This window comes from Amblyraja radiata, chromosome 13, assembly GCF_010909765.2.
Source record: "Amblyraja radiata isolate CabotCenter1 chromosome 13, sAmbRad1.1.pri, whole genome shotgun sequence".
NCBI classification, from domain to species: domain Eukaryota; kingdom Metazoa; phylum Chordata; class Chondrichthyes; order Rajiformes; family Rajidae; genus Amblyraja; species Amblyraja radiata.
The window spans coordinates 33,943,905-33,969,831 of NC_045968.1; the positions used below are offsets into that span (position 1 = coordinate 33,943,905).

Here is a 25,927-nt window from a genome sequence, read left to right on the forward strand (position 1 = left end):
GTGGGCAACGGTGGGGATTTTAACCTCATTATATTGCCTTGATATTGGTTTATATTGTCTTGTTTTGACATACTGGGTAAGACTGCTATCCACTAAAAGCACAGTGTGGACACAAGGGACTAGATGTTGCCTTACAAAAAAGACAAAGTGCTGGAGTAATTCTGGGTCGGGCATCATCTCTGGAGGAAATAGGTGACATTTCAGGTCGGAACCTTTCTTCAACCTCATCATAATATATAGGAATACAATGAAGCCATACACAAGGAAAAGGGGTAGAGTAGAATGTAATGTTGAAGTGTTATAGTGTTGGAGTCGGGAGCCAAGATGGTGTGGAATTTATTACATGTGCCCAGGAAGGGTTTTGAAAGCAGGACAAAGCAATTCCACTGAGGAGCAATTTGTACTCGACCTTATTTTAGGAAATGCAGATGTGGAATGAGGAAGTGTCTGTGAAGGAGCTCTCTGCAAACGGGACCGCAATTTGCTGAGTCTTTAAGATTGTTAGGAAATGGAGAAGGGTGGACCTAGGGTTTGCATCTTAAGATTGGGGGGAGGGCTGACCGACAGTAGAAGATGGGATGGGCAGAGTGGAGCTGCTATTGGAGGAAAAGCAACACTTCCAGAAGTGGGAGGTGTTTGAAAGAGAATTGGTCAGCATGTCCCTGTAAGGGTAGGAAGCAACGATGGTGAGATTAGGGAACCTTGTTTAACAAAGTAAGTTGTGGCAATATCCAGGAAAAATAAATAAGTGTGTCTTTAGACAGGCAGGTGGCTATGCTTGGAATGGAGGGATATGGATCTTGTGCAGGCAAAGGAAATTAATTAATCTTGGCATCATATTCGGCAAGGACATTGTGGGCCGAAGGGCCTGTTCCTGTGCTGTACTGTTTTATATTTGATGTTCACTTACTTTCTGCCTCCTATCACTGAACCGATTTTCGATGTCGTTTGTCAAAACACCTTGTTTTGGTGATATCTGCCCTGACACTCTGGACCAGCTTACCCTGTAAAAGTTGTCCAAAACTTTGCTAAAGTCCACGTAAACCACATCTACTGCCTTGTCAGTGTCAATGGTCTCAGTGCCCTACTTAAAAGCCTCAATCAGATTTGAGGCTGGATTACTGCAGGGTTGTTTTCTGACTGGAATTTTGTAAGCAGCAGTAAGCTTCAGGGATTGGTGCTGGGACTTTCGTTGCAAGTATGTGTATGTATAAATGACTTGGATGAGAATGCAGGTGGATTGATCAGCAGATTTGCTGATAACATGAAGTTGGAGAAATAGATAGCGAGGATGTTTGCCAAAGGATAAAGAAAAACATAAATGAGCCGGGAAATTGGGCAGATGGAGTTTAATTTAGACCAGTGTGAGGTGATGCACCATGGGTCATTTAATTGGCAGGACGCACATAGCAAATGCAGGGATCTACAGAAGCTTTGATGTACAGACCTGGATGCTACCTGGAATGGTGAGCTTGAGATGCAAGGTGAGATTGGATAAATTGGGATTGATCAGTGGACAGCAGGAAGCTGAGGGATGACCGTATAAAGTTAAGAAATAATGTTGGGTATATGGAACAAGCTGTTAGAGGAGGTAGGTGAAGCAGGTACCATAACACAATTTGAAAGACATTTGGACAGATCCATGGATAAGAAAGGTTCAGCCCAATACATCTGTGCTGACCAAGGTGCCTACGTTTTGCCCACATCCCTCTAATCCTTTTCTATCCATGTACCTGTCCATGTGTCTTTTCAATTATGTTGCAGTACCTGCCTCAACTACCTCCGTTGGCAGCTCAGTCGTTATATTCATCACCCTTTGTGTTTAAAAAGTTGCCTCTAGGATTCCTATTAAATCTTTCCCCTCTCATCTTAATTCAAAGAGTCAGTGTCATATTGCACGGGAACAGGTCCTGCAGCCTATTTCATGCTTGCCGACCAAGGTGAGACCCACCAACCCACGTTTGCCCAAACATACCCAACTCAACAAAGTGTTTTCAACAAAGTGCAAGATCGTTACACGCAGGCTAAGCAGGGATTTATTCAAGGCAACATCATAAATCACAAACCAAAAATCGTAGCAAGGCAGTTACAATATTTTCTCCCTCCAGTAAACGATTGTTTAATGACAAAGTGCCAACCAGACTCATTCCAAAGCTTTCCCTGTTTGACGCAACAGGGTGGCCAGAGTTCAAATGAAGTTCCCTCTGGTTATTAGTGCAGGGTAAGTGACAGGCAGCTCCTGTTTCTCAGGTACATATTTCCATACACGAGGCAGTCCACATTAAATTGATTTTTGTCAAAGTTCAGACCTTGAAGACACAGCATTCCCAAAACCTCCGTGATCAGGAGGTAGAGACGTAATGTACCTTTCACCTTTGACACATGACCTCATAAAATGGAGCTGGTTTCACCCCACGTATCATCCACTTCCGAGGCAAGGCTGGATTAGCCAAAATCTCACCGTGACACGGCACGGAAAAGTGAAAGGCCTGGATAGAGTGGATATGTAGAGGATGTTTCTACTAGTGGGAGAGTCTAGGATCAGAGGCCATAACCTAAATATTTAAAAAAAACGTGCTTTTAGAAAAATGAGCTTTCTCCCCATAATCCTGACACCAGTACTAATCATGAAACTATCAATCACTGCCTTAAAAATATCAATTGACTTGGCCTTCACTGCCACCTGTGGCAATGAATTCCACAGATTCATCACCGTCTGACTAAAGAAATTCCTCCTCATCTCCATTCTAAGGGTACCTCCTATTATTCTGAGGCTGTACCCTCTGGTCTCGGACTCTCCCACTAGTAGAAACCTACTCCACATCCACTCTATCCAGGCTTTTGACTATTCATTAAGTTTCAACGAGGTACCCCCTCATCCTTCTAATCTTCAGCAACTTCAACTAATGCCAGAGAGCACACTGACTGAAAATTCAGACAGAAAGTGCTGTAGTAACTCTGCGGGTCAGGCAACATCCTTGGAAAACATGGATCGGTGACGCTTCAGTTCGGGACCCTTCTTCATACTGACTGGTCCGGCAACTCAAACATCCAGGAACAAAGGAGACGGCAGTGAATGGTGGACACTGTCAGGTCCATCACGGGTATTGACCACCCCACCATCGAAGGGATCTAGAGGAGGCACCGCCTCATTAAGGCAGCCAGTATCATCAGACACCTACATTCTCATCTCGCTGCTACCATCGAGAGGAAGGTACAGGAGCCTGAAAACCGTGACCTCCACATTCAAAAACAGCTTCTTCCCAGCAACCATCATGCTTTTGAACACTGCACACCACTAACCTCAGCAACCATGATCTTCTATGGACTGTGTCTTTGGTTGACTATTAGATATTTTTCTGTGTTTTACTTTGTTGAGACAACCGTGCAATTAATGACCCACCTCCTCTCCCCTCTCCCCCCATCTCCTCCCCTCCCCTCCCCTCCTCTCCCCTCCCCTCCCCTAATGAGCTCAAAACATTTGGGGAGCGAGCAGCAGAGGACATGGGTTTAAGGCGAGAAGGAAAAGGTTTAATAATGGAGGTTTAGTGGTGTGAGAAACGACTACTGGAGTTTTCAACAGATCTTTATTCAAAAGTTCGATATCCAGTATACAGGTTCTCCAGACCAGGGCCGGATTTACGTATAAATTAGACAAGCTTAAGCTTAGGGCCTCGGGATCTAGGGAGGCCTACTCAGCTCGCTGCCTCACCGGACCCGTCGAACCTCGCCGCCCCACCGACCATCCGCCCACCGAGACCTCCTACTCTTTGCCCGCTGACCCTGGCCACTCCACCGCCCTCCAGCAGCCCGCAGCCGTCGCCTTACCTGCAGCCTGGACTCAGCACCGGGCCTGAAGTTTCCACGCTGCAGATTCTCAGTCCCCTGGGTTTGACTGTGCAGGGTCCTAGTGCTAGCCCCCCCCCCCCCCCAACCCAACCCAACCCTGGTAATCGCAGTGGCTGTTCCATTGGGTCTTCCCCATTCCCCTCAAACCATGTGATCACAGCTCTTCCCCACCCACACTACAGTCTTCATACCCCCCTACCCCCGACCACCCCTCCACCAGCCTTGGCCTCAGTCCACTCACCTGCCTTCCTCCAGCCCCAACCCCCATCCCTGCCGTGTGTTCACCATCCCCCCTGACCTACCGAACGGTCTGTCCACAGCAGAGGCCTCACCTTTGTGCCGCTCCGTCCCCACCTCAACGAGTTCCGCGCCCGCCACGATTTGGAGCTCTTCTTCCGTCCCCTCTACCTTACACCGTTCTTACATAGGAGTCCTCGCCCCCATTGATGATCCCTTTTCCCGTCTCCAACGGACCCCCTCCTCTTGAACCCCCCCTCATGGCCATTGGCACAATTAAATTTGGGGGGTCACCATCCGATGTCGGAACGGGAGAACATTCTCAGCGGCTTGGACTTCCAAATCGGACACTTCCTACCGGAGATCGCGGCTCCCAAAGTCCACAGGCTGAGCTGGGTGGAGATTCACGCTGGCGGCCCTCGGCAAAGGGTTCCCAGGACTCCGCGATTTTAAAATCAACGCGGCCCAAGGCTGGGAGCTCCGCAAACCACAGCTCCATGATGTTGAAGCAGCTGGCCCAACACTCCAGAGCTTCAAGCGGCGATCTAGATAAGGCATCGCCCGCTCCGCGGTGAATCCAATATGTATTTTAACACCAACTGTTTAATGGCAACATACAGTAGGATATATACATGTCACAGTCGGGTAGTCATGGTCTTCTAGTGGTGGGGGATTTGGGGGGGGGGGGGGGGTGGAGGGGGGCTCACAAGTGAAATAGCTTAGGGCCTCTCTTCTTCTATTTATTATTTATTATTATTATTATCTAAATCTGGCCCTGCTCCAGACACGTCTGCCAACAGCGGTGGTCAGCAAAGAGCTCTGCTCTATAATCTTTGGTGATCAGCGCTGAACTAACCCGCGCAAGTGAAAAACCGCGCGAAACAAGCAGCCCCTCCCGAGTCACGTGACCGCGGGTTGGATACATGCGAGCGCTATCAGGCGCCGCTACAGATGTAAACATCTGCGACATGTCCACTGGGGAAAGCGGAGACCTTAGACTTGGTGGGTTTGGGTGCTGGGGCGAGGAGGCTGGAAGATTAGGGGGAAGGGGGTGGGCTGTGGGTGGAGAAGGTGTAGCGGGGGGGATAGCAGGGATATCCCAGCCCATTCACTCCTTGGGGATCTACTGGAAGCGCCGCTTTGGGCAGACGCTTTACTCTGGGAGAAACTTCAGGATCCCGGAGTCTGCCGCTTACCTGTAATCCAGGGATAGGAGCCCAACTCTGGCGAGTTCGATCGGACACCTCTCTCTTGCCTCCACCCCGCGGACACACTGCTCCACCTCGCTCATGATGCATTCGCTCATATCCTCTATAATCTTTGATTTAAACCAAGCTAGCTAAATTTAAAAGGGCACTGACTGCAAGGTGTCAGGAGTGGACCCCACTCGACACCTCTGAGCCACAGCGTTCTCACAGCAGATATCGGGGAGTGTCTGAAATAACAGCAGGAAGTTTACCTGGATGCCTGAGCTACAAGGGGAGTTTGAGCAGGCTGGGTCTTCATTCCTTGGATTGCAGGAGGCTGAAGGGTGATCTTACCGAGGTGGATAAAATCATGACGGGAACAGAGGGTGAATGCACACGTTTATCCATGGGAGGGGAATCAAGAATCGGAGGACATAGATTTAAGGTGAGAGGGGCAACATTTAATAGACAATAGATGCAGGAGTAGGCCATTCGGCCCTTCGAGTCAGCACCACCTCCACATCTGATCATCCACAATCAGTACCCCGTTCCTGCCTTCTCCCCATATCCTCTGACTCCGCTATATTTAAGAGCCGGATCTAGCTCTCTCTTGAAAGTATCCAGAGACCAGGTTTCCACTGCCTCTGAGGCAGAGAATTCCACAGACACACAACTCTCTGTGTGAAAAAGTGTTTCCTCGTCTCCGTTCAAAATAGCTTACCCCTTATTCTAAAACTGTGGCCCCTGGTTCTGGACTCCCCCAAAATCGGGAACATGTTTCCTCCCTCTAGCGTGTCCAAACCCTTAATAATCTTACATGTTTAAATAAGAAACCTCTCATCCTTCTAAACGCCCGAGTATACAAGCCCAGCTGCTCCATTCTGTCAGCATATGACAGTCCCGCCATCCTGGGAATTAACCTTATGAACCTACGCTGCACTCCCTCAAAAGCAAGAATGTCCTTCCTCAAATTAGGGGACCAAATCTGCACACAATACTCCAGGTGTGGTCTCACTAGGGCCCTAGACAACTACAGAAGGACGTCTTTGCTCCTATACTCAACTCATCTTGTTATAAAGGCCAACATGCCATTCGCTTTCTTCACTGCTTGCTGTACCTGTATACTGACTTTCATTGACTGATGAACAAGGACCCCCAGATCCCGTTGTACTTCCCCTTTTCCCAACGACACCATTTAGATAGTAATCTGCCTTCATGTTTTTGTTACCAAAATGGATAACCTCACATTTAACCACATTAAAAGGGTACAGTTTTACGAGGATGTTTCCAGGACTAGAGGGTCTGAGCTATCGGGAGAGCTTGAGTAGGCTGGGACTCTTCTTTGGAGTGCAGGAGAATGAGGGATGATCTTATAGACGTGTATAAAATTATGAGAGGAATAGATTTGGTAGATGAACAGATGAGCGCCCAGCGTAGCGGAATTGAGGACCAGAGGACATAGGTTTAAGGTGAAGGGAAAAATATTTAGTAGGAGTCTGAGGGGTAACGTTTTCACACAAAGGGCGATGGGTGTATTGAACAAGCTGCCTGAGGAGGTAGCTGAGGCAGAGATTATCCCAACATTTAAGAAACAGTAAGACGGGTACATGGATAGGAAAGGTTTGGAGGGATATGGACCAAATGCGGGCACGTGGGGCTAGTGTAGCTGGGACATATTGGCCGGTGTGGATAAGTTGAGCCGAAATGCCTGTTTCCACACTTTTATCACTATGACACTGGACTGCGCCTGGGATAGTCACCTGGACTGCACCTGGAATCGTCTCTGGGACTACTCCTGGTGTAGTCTCCTGGAATTGTTAGACCACCCGAGGGTTGTTAGCAACCAACTAATTGGTACGAGGTTGGACTGGCATACCAGAACCAGGCAGGGGAAGGATGACTGATGGGGAAAGGGGACCTTCCTTGACGGGCACCCAAGAGGCAGTGGATGGGTCCAGTGGCAGTGGAATATGGAGTGGGTTTCCACAAAGAGTTAATGGGGAAGTTGTCTTTAGCAATGCCGTGGATAAACAGGAAGAGAAATTGAATGTTGCAGATATACGAGTATGTTGCCAGGACACGAGGGGCCCGAGCTGTAAGGAGAGGATGGGTAGGCGATGAATTTATTTCTTGGAGCGCAGGAAGCTGAGGGGTGATCATACAAAGATGTATTAAATCATGAGGGGAATAGATAGGGTGAATGTACAGTCATGTATAAACAGTAGGGGAATTGTGAACTAGCGGCATAGACATAAGCAAGAGGAACCTGAGGGGCAACTTTATCTCCACAAGGGGTATTATGGAACAAGCTGTTGGAGGAGGTAGGAAGGGTTTCGACCCGAAACATCGCCTATTCCTTTTCTCCATAGCTGTGATGCAGAAAGATGCTATTCACCCATGATCCTTTTCTACCCCAGTGGGAATGTGGCTGATCTGTGCTCCTTGCACATAATCACCTGAATTTTGTCATGGATTATGAAGATTACAGGATGGCACATTGGTGAGATTGGTGCTGTCTGTGTGGAGTTTGCATGTTCTCCCTGTGACCTCGTAGGTTTCCTCCGGTGCTCTGGTTTCCTCCCACATCCCAAAGACGTGCAGGTGTGTAGGTTAATAGGCCCTCTGTAAATTGACCCTAGTGTGTAGGGAGTGGATGAGAAAGTGGGAAAACATAGAACAAGTGTGAATGAGCGATCGATGGTCAGTGTGGACTTGGTGGGTCGAAGGGCCTATTTCCATGCTGTTTTTCAATGGGGCTCCAGGTTCAGTATGATGAAGAAGGGCCCCGACCTGAAACATCGCCTGTCCATCCCACTGAGTTCCTCCAGCACCTTGTTTTTGCTCAAGATTCCAGCATCTGAAATACCTTGGCTCCAAGAGCTGTTGTAATCTTAACCAACTACTATGCATGTAATTATCCATTCTACCACCAGAGGGCAGCTCGGAGCACTAAACGTTATACCTTTATCTGTACATTATGGACGGCTTGATTGTAATCGTAGGTACACAAAATTGCTGGGGAAACTCAGCGGGTGCAGCAGCATCTATGGAGCGAAGGAAATAGGCGACTTTTCGGGCCGAAACCCTTCTTCAGATTTCCTTCGCTCCATAGATGCTGCTGCACCCGCTGAGTTTCCCCAGCAATTTTGTGTACCTTCGATATTCCAGCATCTGCAGTTCCCTTTTGAACACTTGATTGTAATCGTATAGTCTTTGATTGGATAGCATGCAACAAGAGCTTTTCACTGGACCTCAGTACACGTGACAATAATAAACTAAACTGAACGTTACTGCTTTAGCCTGCGGGTGAAGAGAGTTTGGGACGTGAGAGCTCTGGCCAAGTGTAAGAACTCAGCCCCAGGGAAGGATGATATTTGTTACATGATGATAAAGCATCTAAGTGAGGAGGGACTCCAAAAGATACTTGCACTATATAACAAGGTGTGGGAAGAAGCGCGAATACCGGAGAGGTGGAAGGAAGCAATCATTGTGCCTATTAGGAAACCAGGGAAAGATGCAAGTAATCCAGTAAATTATAGACCTATAGCTTTAACAGCACACATGTGTAAACTGATGGAAAGAATGGTAAATGAAAGATTAAGGCATCTAATGGAAGAAAACGGTATAGTGGCTAATTATCAGAGTGGCTTTAGAAAAGGGAGAGGTACTAATGATCCAGTTCTGTGCTTGGAAGATGATATAAGGAAAGCACAAGTTAAAAAAGAATCTGTAGTTACCATATTTTTTGATGTAGAGAAGGCTTATGATATGTTGTGGAGAGAAGGTCTTCTAATAAAGCTGCATTTAATGGGAGTAGGAGGAAATATTTTTAACTGGATAATGGATTTTCTTAACGGTAGAAGTATCCAAGTTAAAATAGGGTCAGACATCTCTAGTAAATGTGTAGTCGAGAATGGAACTCCCCAGGGAAGTGCGATAAGCCCGATCCTATTCTCAATCATGATCAATGATTTATTTGCAAACATTCAACCAGAGATGGGGCGATCGCTCTTTGCAGATGATGGCAGCCTATGGAGAAAGGGGAAGAATATAGATTTTATCGTGGAAAAAATGCAGCAAGGGATAGCCCAGGTGGAAGAGTGGGGAGTGAAATGGGGTTTTAAATTCTCTATAGAGAAGACAAAGACAATGGTTTTCACAAGGAAGAAAATTAAAGAGGATGTCCAGTTAAAACTATACGGCAACAATTTGGAAAGAGTAAAAGATTTCCGTTTCCTGGGAGTCCATTTTGACTCCAGATTAACATGGAGGGTCCACATTACAAAAAGAATTGGAAAATGCAAAAAAGCCATCAATGTAATGAGATGCTTAGCAGGTTTAGAGTGGGGAGCAGATATATTATCTCTTAAACATATCTATGTATCACTGATCAGATCCAGACTAGAGTATGGCAGTATAGCTTATGGATCAGCATTTAAGTCAGTGTTGTCCGAGTTGGACAAATTCCAAGCGGAAGCTCTAAGAATCTGTATAGGAGGTGTGCGGACGTCACCTGTATGTGCACTACAGGTGGAAACTGGGGAGATGCCGTTGAGACTGCGCCGCAGACAACTAATGGCTAATTACTGGCTAAGCCTTAAGGGTCATGGAGAGAACCACCCAACAAAACAGGTAGTACAGGAGTGCTGGGAGAGAGGGGTGGCTCAGTCTGGAAGCTTCGGCTGGGTTGGAGGAGGAGTGGCAAGGGACATGGAAGTAGAGGACAAAGAGTTCTGCCCTGCAGTATTGTGGCCATCTGTCCCAATATGGTTACTAAACATCCCAAAAGTTGATCTGGAGATATGGGAGGCAAAAAGGAGGGGAAAAAATTCGGACCTAAAAACAGAATATCATAACCATATAGATAATAGATACAGGGAACACCTCTTAATTTTCACAGATGGATCAAAGGACCCAGTAGCTGAAACAACAGGGGCAGCTGTGGTAGTGCAAGGGATGAATGTTGAGATTTGCAAAAGAACAAATAACTATTTGGCTGTATATAGTGGAACTACGCTATTTTGATGGCAGTTCGGTGGATAGAACAGGTGCAACCATGCAAAGTATTAATATGTAGCGACTCATTGTCTGCAATCCAGAGTATTGGGTCTGGTGCATCCCATAGGCGGCCTGACCTAGTGTATGAAATTCTACTACTATTAAGCCAAGTAACAAGGAAGGGCAGTGACGTGACTTTGTTGTGGGTCCCAGCACACATTGGTGTTCTAGGGAATGAAAAAGTGGACAAATTAGCAAAAGAGGCCGTTAAAAAAGAGAACATAGAGGTAAACCTGCAATTATCCAAATCTGAAGGAAGACACATTGTGTGGAAGAAAATAAATCAGGAATGGCAACAATACTGGGAACAGGAGACAAAGGGGAGACACCTCTGTTCGCTACAAAACAGAGTGGGCATTACAGCAAGAAGAGGGGGGAACAGGAGAGAACAGGTAGTATTAACAAGATTGAGGATAGGACACACTCACCTGAACAGCACATTAAAAATGTTGGGAAAACACCCTACTGGGCTGTGTGAGGAATGCCATCAGCCGGAAACAGTTCAGCATGCTCTAGTTGCATGTAGGAGATATGAAACGGAAAGAAGAGTTTTGATCAGTGAAATTAAGAAAATTGGAATGACAGATATATCAGTAAAGAACATTCTAGAGTGTGGAGGGGAAGGAAAAGGAGTAAAGGTGTTGTTTAATTTCTTGAGGGCCTCTGGCCTTATAAAAAGGATATAATGTAAAGACATGAGGACTGTGGAGTGAAGCCAGAAGGTGGCAGCAATGCAACATTGTGGATGCCGGCTGCCGTAAAACTCCAAAGAAGAAGAAGTAGAAGAAGAAGAGTTTGAGACGTGATCAGAGCTGGCTATACAGGCTTGAGATCAGGAAGAGAAACTTCACACAGAATCGGACACTTTCCCCAATGTCCCATTGTGGTGAGTATGATGTCGGGACCAGCCCCGCACAACTCCAGACTCCTCCGCGGTTGGAAGTGGGACCGGCCCCGCGAGGCCGTACGCCTCAAGCCACCACGTTTGGTCGCGCTAGACACATTCAATCGTCCTTAGGATTGGGGGGGAGGGCTGACCGACAGTAGAAGATGGGATGGCAGAGTGGAGCTGCTATTGGAGGAAAAACAACACTTCCAGAAGTGGGAGGTGTTTGAAAGAGAATTGGTCAGCCTGTCCCTGTAAGGGTAGGAAGCAACGATGGTGAGATTAGGGAACCTTGTTTAACAAAGTAAGTTGAGGCAATATCCAGGAAAAAAAAATTAGTGTGTCTTTAGACAGGCAGTTTGCTATGCCTGGAATGGAGGGATATGGATCTTGAGCAGGCAAAGGAAATTAGTTAATCTTGGCATCATGTTCGGCAAGGACATTGTGGGCCGAAGGGCCTGTTCCTGTGCTGTACTGTTTTATATTTGATGTTCACTTACTTTCTGCCTCCTATCACTGAACTGATTTTCACTGTCGTTTGTCAAAACACCTTGTTTTGGTGGCATCTGCCCTGACACTCTGAACCAGCTTACCCTGCAGAACCTTGTCCAAAGCTTTGCTAAAGTCCACGTAAACCACATCTACTGCCTTGTCGGTGCCTACGTTTTGCCCACATCCCTCTAATCCTTATCTATCCATGTACCTGTCCATGTGTCTTTTAAATTATGTTGCAGTACCTGCCTCAACTACCTCCGCTGACAGCTCGGTCCTTATATCCACCACCCTTTGTGTTAAAAGGTTGCCTCTAGGATACTTATTAAATTTTTCCCCTCTCATCTCAATTCAAAGTCACAGTGTCATTTTGAACGGGAACAGGTCCTGCAGCTTATTTCATGCATGCCGACCAAGGTGCCCACCTAAGCTGGTTCCACCAACCCACGTTTGCCCAAACATACCCAACTCAACATAAGTGTTTTCAACACAAAGTGCAAGATCGTTACACGCAGGCTAAGCAGGGATTTATTCAAGGCAACATCATAAATCACAAACCAAAAATCGTAGCAAGGCAGTTACAATGTTTTCTCCCTCCAGTTAACGATTGTTTAATGACAAAGTGCCAACCAGACTCATTCCAAAGCTTTCCCTGTTTGACGCAACAGGGTGGCCAGATGAAGTTTCAAATGAAGTTCCCTCTGGTTATTAGTGCAGGGTAAGAGACATAGGAGAGGAATGAAGACCATCACTGGCTTCAAGGAGAAGAGAAGCCAGCCGTCAGGAGACGTGGACAAGGCCAATGAGTTTAACCTGTTCTATAACAGGTTTGATCTGGTATCCCCTCCCACCTCTACAGGTGCAGCCTCTCCCCCACCATCACCATCACCTCCACGAGGCAGCCCCCCCAACACCACAGCTGCAGCACCTCCTATGCCGGCATCTCCTCAACTGTTCTTAACGGCGGACGAGGTGAGAGCTGAGCTGAGGAGGTTGCGCCCTGGAAAAGCAGCTGGCCCTGATGGTGTATGTCCCAGGCTACTAAAAGACTGTGCGGCTCAGCTGGCGGAGCCGCTCCAGACCATTTTCAACCTGAGCTTCCAGTCAGGGAGGGTACCAGTTCTGTGGAAAACATCATGTCTCGTGCCGGTTCCCAAAGCAGGGCGGCCGACCGAGATCAACGACTATGGCCCTTACACCCCATATCATGAAAACAATGGAGCGGCTACTCATTCGTCTCCTGAGACCACAAGTCCAGCACGCACTCGACCCACTACAGTTTGCATACCAGGAGAACATTGGGGTGGATGACGCAGTCCTCTACATGCTGCACCGGATCTACTCCTTTTTGGACAAACCCGGTGGCTATGTGAGGATTATGTTCTTCGACTTCTCAAGTGCGTTCAACACCATCCAACCCCTGATTCTGAATGACAAGCTTAAGAAGATGGGGGTGGATTCCACATTTATCTCCTGGATATATGACTACCTGACGGGTCGACCACAGTTTGTCAAGCTGGGGGACAGTGTGTCTGGCACAGTGGTGTGCAATGTTGGAGCCCCACAGGGAACGGTTCTGGCCCCGTTCCTCTTCACCCTGTATACAGCAGACTTTAACTATAAGTAGCAATGTTACAAAATTTTGAGATTTTAAAAATCAAGTCTGTAATTTATCCCATCAGATAAAGCATAAAAATAAGTTTAATTTGACACCTAATTCACTTTCATATCTCAAGTGTTTAAAAAGTTATGGCCATTTTCATACTGGGAAATGAGCATCTTGTTCCCTATTGATTTTCTATGGACATTACAAAAAAGCTGTGATCGTGAACAGTCAAAAGCCCATAATTTTCTTAAAAATTAAGAGAACTGAATGAAATTTTCAGTTATCATAGATTGAAGCATTCTGAAACAAATATAAAATAATCTTACTTGGATGACCTGAAATTAAAGCATATAATTAGTTAGTTACCTAATTGTAGCTAATTTCAGACTTCAATTACTAGATCTAAACATCTATCCATTTCTTAATAAATGATTAACATTTTTAAATAGCCTAAATGTCCAAATAATATTCACAAATAATTCACAATAAAACATGATTTTTAAATCTAATTTACATTAATTTATAGGCCAAATGGAAGGAATTTAGTGTTTAATTGTTGTAAATAAATGCCCATTTAAATCAGCTTTCCAGTGGGTCCCTGTGGAACGCGCTGGTTTAGAACGTTCACATTGCGGTAGATTTGTGCCCCCAAATGCCCAGAAAAATACTGCGGGATATAATGGGCCCAAATTGAGCTACTCGCAATATTAAACTTTGTATAAAGGGATCTTTAGAAGCCCTTTTTAATGTAAAAATATACAACCTAACTTCTGCTATTTGCTTTATGAGACCCTGCGGTTGCTGGCGGTCGCGGGTTTAGAGATTGATTTTTAAACTACTATAACTATTATTCAAGGCCTTTAAACCTAATAATAGCTTTTGCGACGGGGTCTTCCAGCGATTTTTCGTTAATAATTAACTAGGCTGAACATTTTCGATTGGAACAGCTTAGAGAAAATCGCGTTTTAAACCCACCCCCTCTAAACGGCGCCAAAATCGCGCACACTTGCAGCGACAGATTTTCAACGACGCTTCAGGTAGGCTTTGCAACATACCTACTATAAGTCTGACACATGCCACGTACAGAAATACTCAGATGATACAGCGATTGTGACATGTGTAATGAACGGGCAGGAGGAGGAATACAGGAACTTGACCAGTGCCTTTTGTGCCTGGAGTGAAGAGAACTGTTTCACCCTGAACACAACTAAGACTAAAGAGATGGTGGTTAACTTTGGCAGGTCCAAGCTCCCCCTTCAGCCGGTCAACGCTGCAGGGGCTGACATTGAGGTGGTGCAGACATATAAATACCTTGGAGTGCACCTTGACAACAAACTGGACTGGCCTGTCAACTCTGACTCCCTCTACAAAAAAGGCCAGAGCAGACTATTTTTCCTCAGAAGGCTCAAATCCTTCAATGTGTGTAATGAGATGCTGCACATGTTTTACAACACAGTGGTTGCAAGCGTTATTTTCTACGCTGTTGTCTGCTGGGGCAACAGCATTAGTGCAAAAAACAATAAGAAGCTGGTCAAACTGGTTAAACGAGCTAGCTCAGTGCTGGAGGGGAGAGTAGACTCTGGGATGGAGGTGCTTGAGAGGCGTATGAGGCACAAGGTGCAGGTCATCCTGAAAAACCCCGGGCATCCCGTCCATGTAATTCTGGAGAGTCAAAAGAGCACTCGGAACAACAACCGGCTCCTCTCCCTGCCCTGTAGAACGGAGCGGTTCAGGAGTTCCCTCACTTATAATTCGGACCGCTAGGCTGTAGGGGGATGCATTTTGCAATTTTTAATTTTTAACTGTTAATTATTGGTCTTTTTAAGTATTTATTGCTCTCAGGTAGTGTCCACATTGTATTCTATGTATTTTCTTTCTGCGTTCGTTTTGAATCTGTGGGTTTGTTGGTTGGGAGCTTCTGGACATCTGAATTTCCCTGAGGGGATCAATAAAGTATTTATTATTATTATGATTATTATTATTATAGAAACATAGAAAATAGGTGCAGGAGTAGGCCATTCGGCCCTTCGAGCCTGCACCGCCATTCAATATGATCATGGCTGATCATCCAACTCAGTATCCCATCCCTGCCTTCCCTCCATACCCCCTGATCCCTTTAGCCACAAGGGCCCTTTAGCCACAAGGGCCACATCTAACTCCCTCTTAAATATAGCCAATGAACTGGCCTCAACTACCTGTGGCAGAGAATTCCACAGATTCACCACTCTATGTGTAAAAAATGATTATCTGTGAAAAAATGATGAACAGGCAGCTCCTGTTTCCCAGGTACATATATATACACACGAGGCAGTCCACATTAAATTGATATTTGTCAACGTTCAGACCTTGAAGACACAGCATTCCCAATACCTCCATGATCAGGAGGTAGAGATGTAATGTTCCTTTCACCTTTGACACATGACCTCTTAAAATGGAGATGGTTTCACCCCACGTATCATCCACTTCCGAGGCAAGGCTGGAGGAGCCACAATCTCACCGTGACACGCCACGGAAAAGTGAAAGGTCTGGATAGAGTGGATATGGAGAGGATGTTTCCACTAGTGGGAGAGTCTAGGATCAGAGGCCATAACCTCAAAATAAAAAAATATGTACTTTTAGAAAAATGAGGAGGAATTTCTTTAGTCAGAGTGTGGTGAATCAGTGGAATTCATTGCCACTGACGGCTGTGGAGGCCAAGTCATTGGATATTTTTAAGGTGCAGATTGACAGATTCATGATTGATAAGGGTGTCAGGGGTATGGGGAGAATGGGGTTGAGAGGGAAAGATAGATCAGCAATGATTGAATGACGGAGTAGACTTGATGGGCCAAATTTATTTATTTAGCGAATGCAAAGTCCTTTAGCCAAGCAGTTGCCTCTTGATCTGCTGTATGAAGGGTGACAAGTCCTCCTTTGAGTCTTTGTTGAGGGCATGCTTCAATGATGTGTTGCATTGTTTGCTGCTCTCCACAAGCACACCGTGGGGTTGGACTTCTGCCCCATTTGTGAAGGCTGGCCAAGCAGGGGCCATGCCCAGTCCTGAATCTATTCAGCGTCGTCCACTGCTTCCTTGGGAGATTGGTGCCAGGGACCGGTAGGGTGGGGTCTGACACCAGATGTTTATTTGGGACGTCCTTGGACTCCCATTCCTTTTTCCAAGCTGAGTGGATGGTGAAATCAGCTGGTGGTGGGTTCTTCCAAATTGGTCGTCTAGATGGAAGTCGAGCAGTGGATGGGTTGAAGATGTCCATGTGAATTGGCAGGTGAGGGGAGTTTTTGGTCTTTTGGAGCATCCTTTGAGTGAGGACTACTCGCCGGATGTGTGGAGGGGCTATGTTGGATAGGACAGGGAGCCAGGGGAGTGGTGTTGAGCGGATTGTTCCTGTGATGATCCTCATTGTTGAGTTCAATTGGGTGTCCACATTGTGTGTGTGGGATGACCTGGACCAAACAGGGTCAAATGGCCTAATTCTACTCCTATAACTTATGAACGCCAGCTGCTTCCCCACGCTTGCCCTTGCGTTTGACACAAGCCTCAAGCTGCTGCAATTTCTGTTCAAGATACCAGCTCCCACAGCAAAATAAATATTACTGTCATCCAGAGAATTGAAATTTCTTGCACACCATTGGGAATATTTTACAGTAAAATAAACCTGAGGAAGCTTGAAAACACTCAACAGGTCAGGTGACATGTGTGGAGAGAGAAACAGTGAAAGTTTAAGGTTCATAAAACTCTTGGCAATTTGTCACAAAAGCCACTTTACATCCAGAGGAATCTCGAAGCATCGTTCCTAAAGTCCCAATGGCAGGAGTATTGGGAGATGTCTTCATAGGACATCTATTCAAGAGAGAGTTACATTTAGCTCTTAGGACTAACGGAATCAAGGGATATGGGGAGAAAGCAGGAACGGGATTCTGGTTTTGGATGATCAGCCATGATCATATTGAATGGCAGTGCTGGCTCGAAGGGCCGAATGGCCTACTCCTGCATCTATTTTCTATGTTTCTATTAAGTGTGGACCCCAGCAGGTTTCTCCGGAATTATTCTTCCCTTGCAAAGGCTGGGTTTTGCCGCTGTATTTCTGGCAAGACGGCTCTGGTATAGAAATTTTCCAGCTTCTCCACTGTTTCCTGCCAGAAGTCGGCATCGAACTCCACGGGGACAATGGCAGTATCACGGTTAGTGTAGACCACCAGATCCGCTTTGCTGACGCCCGCCACAGCCATCTGACACTGCATTTGGGTGAAATAAGGGTGGTTCTTCTTCAGCTGAAGATGGTCCTTGTTCTCCAAGCAGAAGTATCGGTCTTCGCAGGCCTCTGTGACGGTGTGGTTGCGGTGTTTGTACGGGCACTTCACCTCCACCAGGCTCATCGTGGTCTTGGTCTTCTTGTCCTGCACCACCCCGTCGGGACTCGCCGCCAGCCAGTTCTTGGCCGGGTCGATGAAGAGGCCGCAAGGACGGACCTCAACCTCTCGCTTCATCTCCTTGGACTTGAGCTTCTCGTACTGCTGGAGGGCGACGGGCTCATTGTCGATGCCCCATTTCATGGCCGGGGTCAGCACGTTGGACCCCTGGCCCACGATGGACTTGAGGTAAGACTGCGGCACCTCGTTGCTCTTTCCGTTCACGAACTTGCAGTGGGAGACCTTGTGGGCGACAGAGGCCGTGATACGGTTACTGCGCCACTTGAACCACTCGGGGTTCTCCCGCTGCCCGCAGGTCTCCCTCTCAATTTCTGCCGCCTTCTGCTCGCTGATCGTCCGGCTGGGCTGCTTAGCAGCAGTAGTGACCTTGCCCACTGCCCTGGGAGCTGGGCTGGACTTCCCAACGGGGGACGGAGCACTCTTTGTGGAGCTCATTGGCTCTCTGCTGCTCGAGCTGGTGGCTCTCCGAGCTGCCGGGGCTGTGGATCGAGGGTTTGTAGGAGCTCCCACGCTGGATGGTGTGTGGGGGCTGCTAGGCCCAGAACGGGCTCCCACTCCCCGGGTCTTGGAGCCCGAGGAGGTAGGGCTGGCTGCCTGACCCACACGGGGCACTGCCCCCTTCACAGGACCAGCCCGATTCACGTCTCCTCCCGTCCTCATCCCATGATTAGAAGGTTTTGCTGCCATTTGGAAATCGATCCCAGCTTCTGTGAAGAGAAAGAACAATGAAACACAGTGCGGCACAGCGGATGCTCCCGCTATCTCAGTGCCAGAGACCCGGGTTCGAGCCTGACCTTGGAAAGTCTGTCTGTGTGGAGTTTGTATGTTCTCCCGTGACCTCGTGGGTTTCCTCTGGGTGTTCCGGTTTCCTCCCACAAACCCACGTCTTTCGGATGTGGGCGAAAACCGGAATACCCAGTGGAAACCCACACAGTCACAGAGAGAACATAAAAACTCCACACAGGCAACACCCGAGGTCGTGACTGAACCTGGCACTCTGGTGCTTCGAAGGCCTAGGATAGAACGGTCATTGTGGAAAGGGGAGTTGGAATGTTTAGCAATGGGGAGATCGTGTAGGCCATGGACTGAGCGTAAATGTTTTTGGCAACCGGGAGATTAGTTATTGAGGCCAGCTCCTGGTGTTCACCCATCAATGCAAGTCCCCGCGCCATGGACTAATTTAAAACAAAAAATGCTGAAAATGTTCAACGGATCAGAAAATGTTACCAAACTGACATTGACCTTAAACATTATGTGCGATCTCACCTACTGAAAAATTGCAACATTTTCCCTTTTTATTGCAATGTTCTGGCATCTGCTGCTTTAATTTTGCTTCCCTGGACTCCGCCCAGTGTGATGCCTGACCAGACCAGACCACATGGTGAATTTGTGTCAATTAATAGGCCAGTGTCAGTAAAAGTGAATGTGAAAGTGTTCAGTTGTTTTGTGAAACAGTTGATTCACCATCGAAACTGCTTCCTGCAGCCTCTCCCTCTCCGGCAGCACATTCCAGATCACAGATTCTGCCCATAACTGTGGAGCAGAGAAACAGGCCCTTCAGCCCACCATGTCCCTGCTGACCTTCAGCCCATCTACACTCATACCCCTCGCCTACATTGGGATCTATGATTTGCCTATTTAGTCTATTTAAATGTCTCTTAAACATAGAGATGGTATCTGATTTTACCACTTCCTCTGGCAGAGTGTTCCACACATCAACCACTCTTTGTGTTTAAAAAAAAATCCTCTCAGACAGATGCCCTTTAAAGTTAATTTCTCTCTCCTTAATCCTGCGCCCCATTATTTTTGATTCCTCTGCCCTCTTGTCTCTTGTTCCTTTGCTGATTGTCTTCACTCCACATCCTCTGGCCACCATCCTTTATACCCTTGGAAACACATCCTTACAATCTATCAAACCCTTCAAGATTGAGGCTCCATCAAATCTTCACTCACTTTTCCTGCTCTTCAGGCAGCAGTCCCAGCTTCATCTTGGCTGCCCAGTAACTGAAGTCTCTCGTCTCTGGTAGATCAATGAATGCATGTGCTCCCTCCAGGGTCTGACTCCATAGTGAGGGACCCAGAGCGACATACGATACTCCACTCGGTTCACCAAGACCTACTGGGTCTGCGAGTTACTAACCATTTTAACTCCACTTCCCATTCTCATACTGACATTTCTTTCCTATGCCTGCTCCATTGCCAGAGTGAGGCCACACGCAAACTGAAGGAAAGGCACCTCGTATTCAGCGACGGTGGCTTCCAACCCAACGGTATGAAGATTGAACTCTCCAATTTTAGGTAACTACATCACCCTCCACCTCTCTGTTCTTTCTACCTTGCTCCCTGCTTCCAACCCCCCCCCCCCCACCCACATGCTCCACCTGCCCTCTCCCCTATACCTCACCTTGACTCACATCCATTTCTCCCGTCCCCCTCACTTCCACCTACATCTCCCCCTCTAGTTTCACAATCTGCAATTCTCCAATACTCAACTCAAACTTATCTTTTCATCTCTGGCCTTCGCGCAACCATCTGCCTGTCAAATAACTTTCCTCACCTGTGTCAGCCTATTACCTGCCAGGTTTTGTCCTGCCACTCCTCTCCTCCAGCTTTCTTCACCCCCCCCCCCCCCCACCTCCCCAATCATCAGTCTAAAGAAAGCCCCGACCCTATCCAACTTCTCCAGAGATGCTGCCTGACCCGCTGTTACTGCGGCACTTTGTGTCTTTTTCTAGATACAACACTACTTGCGAGGGCCTAATAAACCTTTGAAACAGTAACAGGTGTCACTTGTGTCTGTATTAAATGTCTGCTTATAAAAAAAATTAATGGGACCCCATGAGTTTCTTTAGAAGTCTCTCAACATCAAACATACACACCCAAGAGCATCTGCACCCATACCTAACCCTACTTAACAACGCTCATTCCCTCCAGAACTTTGCATTTGAACAGTATAGAATGGGAACAGACATTTAGTTTGGTTTAGTTTAAAAATACAGCATGGAAACAGGCCCTTCAGCCCTTTGAGTCTGCGCCAACCAGCAATCACCCTTACACTAGTTCATAAGTAGTGGGAACAGAATTAGGCCATTCGGCCCACCATGTCTACTCCACCATTCGATCTTGACTGATCTATCTTTCCTTCTCCACCCCATTCTCCTGCTTTCTCCCCATAGTCCTGACACCAGTACTAATCAAGAATCTATCAATCACTGCCTTAAAAATATCAATTGACTTGGCCTTCACTGCCACCTGAGGCAATGAATTCCACAGTTTCACCACCCTCTGACTAAAGAAATTCCTCCTCATCCCCATTCTAAGGGTACATCCTATTATTCTGAGGCTGTGCCCTCTGGTCCCGGACTCTCCCACTATTAGAAACATCTACTCCACATCCATTCTATCCAGGCCTTTGATTATTCATTAAGTTTCAATGAGGTACCCCCTCATCCTTCTAAACTTCAGCAACTTCAACTAATGCCACAGAGCACACTGACTGAAAATTCAGACAGAAAGTGCTGTAGTAACTCAGTGGGTCAGGCAACATCCTTGGAAAACATTGATCGGTGACAGTTCAGTTCGGGACCCTTCTTCATACTGACTGGTCCAGCAACTCAAACGTCCAGGAACAAAGGAGACTGCAGTGAGTGGTAGACACTGTCAGGTCCATCACGGGTATTGACCACCCCACCATCGAAGGGATCTAGAGGAGGCACCGCCTCATTAAGGCAGCCAGCATCATCAGACACCTACACTCTCATCTCGCTGCTACCATCGAGAGGAAGGTACAGGAGCCTGAAAACCGTGACCTCCACATTCAAAAACAGCTTCTTCCCAGCAACCATCATGCTTTTGAACACTGCACACCACTAACCTCAGCAACCATGATCTTCTATGGACTGTGTCTTTGGTTGACTATAGACTTTGCTATTGCACTATTATGGTTGCCTAATATTATGGTTATTAATTTATTGCATTGTTGATTATTAGATATTTTTCTGTTTTTTATTTTGTTGAGCCAACGGGGCAATAAATGTCACACCTCCCCTCCCCTAATAAACCCAAAACATTTGGGGAGCGAGCAGCCCATTGCTGCTCGAGTCCTGGTCACTAAGATGTTGCCAGGACTTGAGGGACTGAGCTGCAGAGTGGTTGTGCAGGCTAGGACTTTATTCCTTGGAGCGCAGGAGGATGCGGGGTGATCTTGTAGAGGTGTATAAAATCATGAGGGGAAATAGATAGATAGGGTGAATGCACAGAGTCTTTTACCAGGGCAGGGGAATCAAGAACCAGAGAACATAGGTTTAAGGCGAGAGGGGAAAGGTTTAATAATGGAGGTACACATCTGCGACATGTCCACTGGGGAAAGGGGAGAGCTTAGATTTACTGCAAGACCCCCCAGAACCCGGTGTGCCAGGGAGGGAGAGATGGGTTTGGTTGATGGGGGGAGAAGGCTGGAAGATTAGGGAGAAGAGGGTGGAGAAGGAGTAGTGGGAGGAATAGCAGGGATATCCCAGCCCATTCACTCCCTGAAGCAATGACCTTGGGATCCACTGGAAGCGCCGCTTTGGGCAGAAGCTTTACTGGGAGAAACTTCAGGATCCCGGAGTCTGCCGCTTACCTGTAAACAAGTAAACTGGAGCCCAACTCTGGCGAGTTCGATCGGACACCTCTCTCTTGCCTCCACCCCGCAGACACACGGCTCCACCTCGCTCATGATGCAATCACTCATATTTAAACCAAGCTAGCTACATTTAAAAGGGCACTGCAAGGTGTCAGGAGTGGACCCCACTCGACGCCTCTGAGCCATAGCGTGCTCACAGCAGATATCGGGGAGTGTCTGAAATAACAGCAGAAAGTTTACCTGGATGTTGCCAGGACTAGCCTGAGCTACAAGTGGAGTTTGAGCAGCCTGGGTCTTCATTCCTTGGATTGCAGGAGGCTGAAGGGTGATCATACAGAGGTGTATAAAATCATGACGGGAACAGAGGGTGAATGCACACGTTTATCCATGGGAGGGGAATCAAGAACCGGAGGACATAGATTTAAGGTGAGAGGGGCAACATTTAATAGACAATATGTGCAGGAGTAGGCCATTCGGCAGTTCGAGCCAGCACCACCATTCAATGTGATCATGGCTGATCATCCACAATCAGTACCCCGTTCCAGCCTTCTCCCCATATCCCATGACTCCGCTATCTTTAAGAGCCGTATCTAGCTCTCTCTTGAAAGTATCCAGAGACCAGGCCTCCATTGCCCTCTGAGGCAGAGAATTCCACAGACACACAACTCTGTGTGAAAAAGTGTTTCCTCGTCTCAGTTCTAAATAGCTTACCCCTTATTCTTAAACTGTGGCCCCTGGTTCTGGACTCCCCCAAAATCGGGAACATGTTTCCTGCCTCTCGCGTATCCAAACCCTTAATAATCTTACGTTTCAATAAGAAACCCTCTCATCCTTCTAAACGCCAGAGTATACAAGCCCAGCCGCTCCATTCTCTCAGCATATGACAGTCCCACCATCCTGGGAATTAACCTTGTGAACCTACGCTGCACTCCCTCAAGAGCAAGAATGTCCTTCCTCAAATTAGGGGACCAAAACTGCACACAATACTCCAGGTGTGGTCTCACTAGGGTCCTAGACAACTGCAGAAGGACCCCTTTGCTCCTATACTCAACTCATCGTGTTATAAAGCCCAACATGCCATTCGCTTGATCTAGTCTTAGGAAATTGGAAGGGGCAAGTGGTTGAAGTGTTTGTGGAAGAGTCTTTTAAGACCAGTGACCACTGTTCTGTTGGTTTAAGATAGTTACGTATGGATAGAGAGGGCTGTCCTACATGTTTAAAGGCTAAATTGGGGCATGGTCAACTTTGGAGGCACTAGACTTGCTCAAGTTGATTGGAGTAGGTTGTTTGAAGGAACAGGAATGTCCAGAAAGTGGAACAGAGTCATATAGCGTGGAAACAGGCCCCTTGTTTCAACTTGCCCACACTGACCAACATGCCCCATCTTCACCAGTCCAAACCCCTGCCTTTGGCCCATATCCCTCCTAACCTATCCTGTCTATGTACCTGTCCAAATGCTTTTTAAAAGTTGTGATAGTACCTGCCTCAACTACCTACTCTGGCAGCTCGTTGCATATATAGTGGATGTTCAATCCAGATTCAATTAAAATATCTCAACATTTATTTCCACCAGAGGGCAGTCATATATACATTAAATACAGCAAAATTAATGGGAGGTATATGGGTGATCAGATGCAAATGGGGTTAGTTTAGATGGAGTATCTTGGTTGGGATGGATGAGTTGGGTGAACGAGCCCGTGTCCCTACTCTCTGGCTCTATCCCCACTGAATATTGTATGTTAACCTACAAACCCGCACGACTTTGGGATGTGGGGGGAAACCAGAGCACCGGAGGAAACCTTCGAGGTCACAGGGAGAACATGCAAACTCCTCCATTGGCTGATTGTGTCCTTTCAGAAGACGATTCCTGGGATCTGATCACATGTTTCTGTATGAAGCCTTTTGCGGGCAGACCGATGATTGAATGTAAAGAGTGTGGCACCTGGATCCACCTATCCTGTGCTAAGATCAGGAAATCGAACGTCCCCGAGGTCTTCATCTGCCAGAAGTGCAAGGACTCCAAGCAAGACATCAGGAGTTCGAACCGGGCTCGGACCGGGCATAAGAAATGATTCAGTGAGTAGCCGAGCGATTCTGGCTGGTCTCATGGGCAATCAGGAACACTTGGAACTGTGAAACCCTTTGGTTCTGGTCCCACGTGGGCCTGTTTCTGTGCAGTATGCTGCTGGAGTTTGTACGTTCTCCCTGTAACACCCTCCACTGTGGTTTTGCTGATCTTTCCTCCCCTTTGTGTCAAAGTCTTGAGGTAGGGCAACACAGTGACTTCAAACTGGAGAGATACTGCACAGAAACAGTGCCTTTGACCCACCGAGCCTGTGCTGACCAGCGATCCCGGTACTCTAGCACTACATTACACACTAGGGACAATTTACAATTTATTTTACAGAAGCCAATTAATGTACAACCCTGCATATCTTTGTGGGAATGTGGGAGAATACCGGACCACCCTGAGAAAACTCACACAGTCACAGGGAGAACGTACAAACTCCACACAGTCAGGATTGAACCCGGGTCTGTGGCGCTGTAAGGCAGTGTCTCTACCACTACACCACTGTGCTGCCACTAGTGGCGCAGCGGGTAAGACCGCTGCCTCTCAGATCCAGAGACCCGGGTTCGATCCTGACGTTGGGTGCTGTCTTTTGTAGTTTATACACTCTCCCTCTCTTAACTAAACTACATCAGACCTTTCCCACTGCAAGGGGAGGAGCTGTGATGCAGGAAGATGCTATTCACCCTTGATCATTTTCTACCCCAGTGGGAATGTGGCTGATCTGCTCCTTGCGCTTAATCATCTGAATTTTGTCATGGATTACGAAGATTACAGGATGGCACAATGGTGAGATTGGCACTGTCTGTGTGGAGTTTGCATGTTCTCCCTGTGACCTCGAAGGTTTCCTCCCACATCCCAAAGTCGTGCGGGTTTGTAGGTTAATTGGCCCTCTGTAAATTGACCCTAGTGTGTAGGGAGTGGATGAGAAAGTGGGAAAACATAGAACAAGTGTGAACGGGCGATCGATGGTCAGTGTGGCCTTGGTGGATCGAAGGGCCTATTTCCATGCTGTTTTTCAATGGGGCTCCAGGTTCAGTATGATGAAGAAGGGCCCAGACCTGAAACATCGCCTGTCCATCCCATTGAGTTCCTCCAGCACTTTGTTTTTTGCTCAAGATTCCAGCATCTGAAATACCTTGGCTCCAAGAGCTGTTGTAATCTTAACCAACTACTATGCATGTAATTATCCATTCTACCACAAGAGGGCAGCTCGCAGCACTAAATGTTATACCTTTATCTGTACATTGTGGACGGCTTGATTGTAATCGTATACAGCAAAGATTATAGAGGAGCTGCTATAAGATCTTTGGTATACAGTCTTTGATTGGATAGCATGCAACAAGAGCTTTTCACTGGACCTCAGTACACGTGACAATAGTAAACTAAACTGAACGTTACTGCTTTAGCCTGCGGGTGAAGGGAGTTTGGGACGTGATCAGAGCTGGCTATACAGGCCTGATATCAGGAAGAGAAACTTCACACAGAATCA

At 47.1% G+C, this 25,927-nt stretch overlaps 2 protein-coding genes across 2 annotated transcripts in view; both read right to left on the reverse strand.

Moving 5' to 3' along the window:
• Nucleotides 1-5,346, reverse strand: part of LOC116979477 — a 49,926-nt gene extending 44,580 nt beyond the window's left edge. Inside the window, exon 1 of the mRNA XM_033030991.1 lies at nucleotides 5,283-5,346. The gene's annotated coding sequence lies outside the window, so the exon portion shown is untranslated. The remainder of the gene's footprint in view (nucleotides 1-5,282) is intronic.
• Nucleotides 5,347-17,178: 11,832 nt separating this feature from the next.
• On the reverse strand, nucleotides 17,179-22,487 carry LOC116979828. The gene is made up of 2 exons (XM_033031710.1): nucleotides 22,365-22,487; nucleotides 17,179-18,450 (listed from the first exon to the last, which is right to left on the reverse strand). Exon 2 carries the CDS (start codon nucleotides 18,428-18,430, stop codon nucleotides 17,357-17,359), a length of 1,074 nt encoding a protein of 357 aa, XP_032887601.1. The 5' UTR covers nucleotides 18,431-18,450; nucleotides 22,365-22,487; the 3' UTR covers nucleotides 17,179-17,356.
• Nucleotides 22,488-25,927: the final 3,440 nt, after the last annotated feature.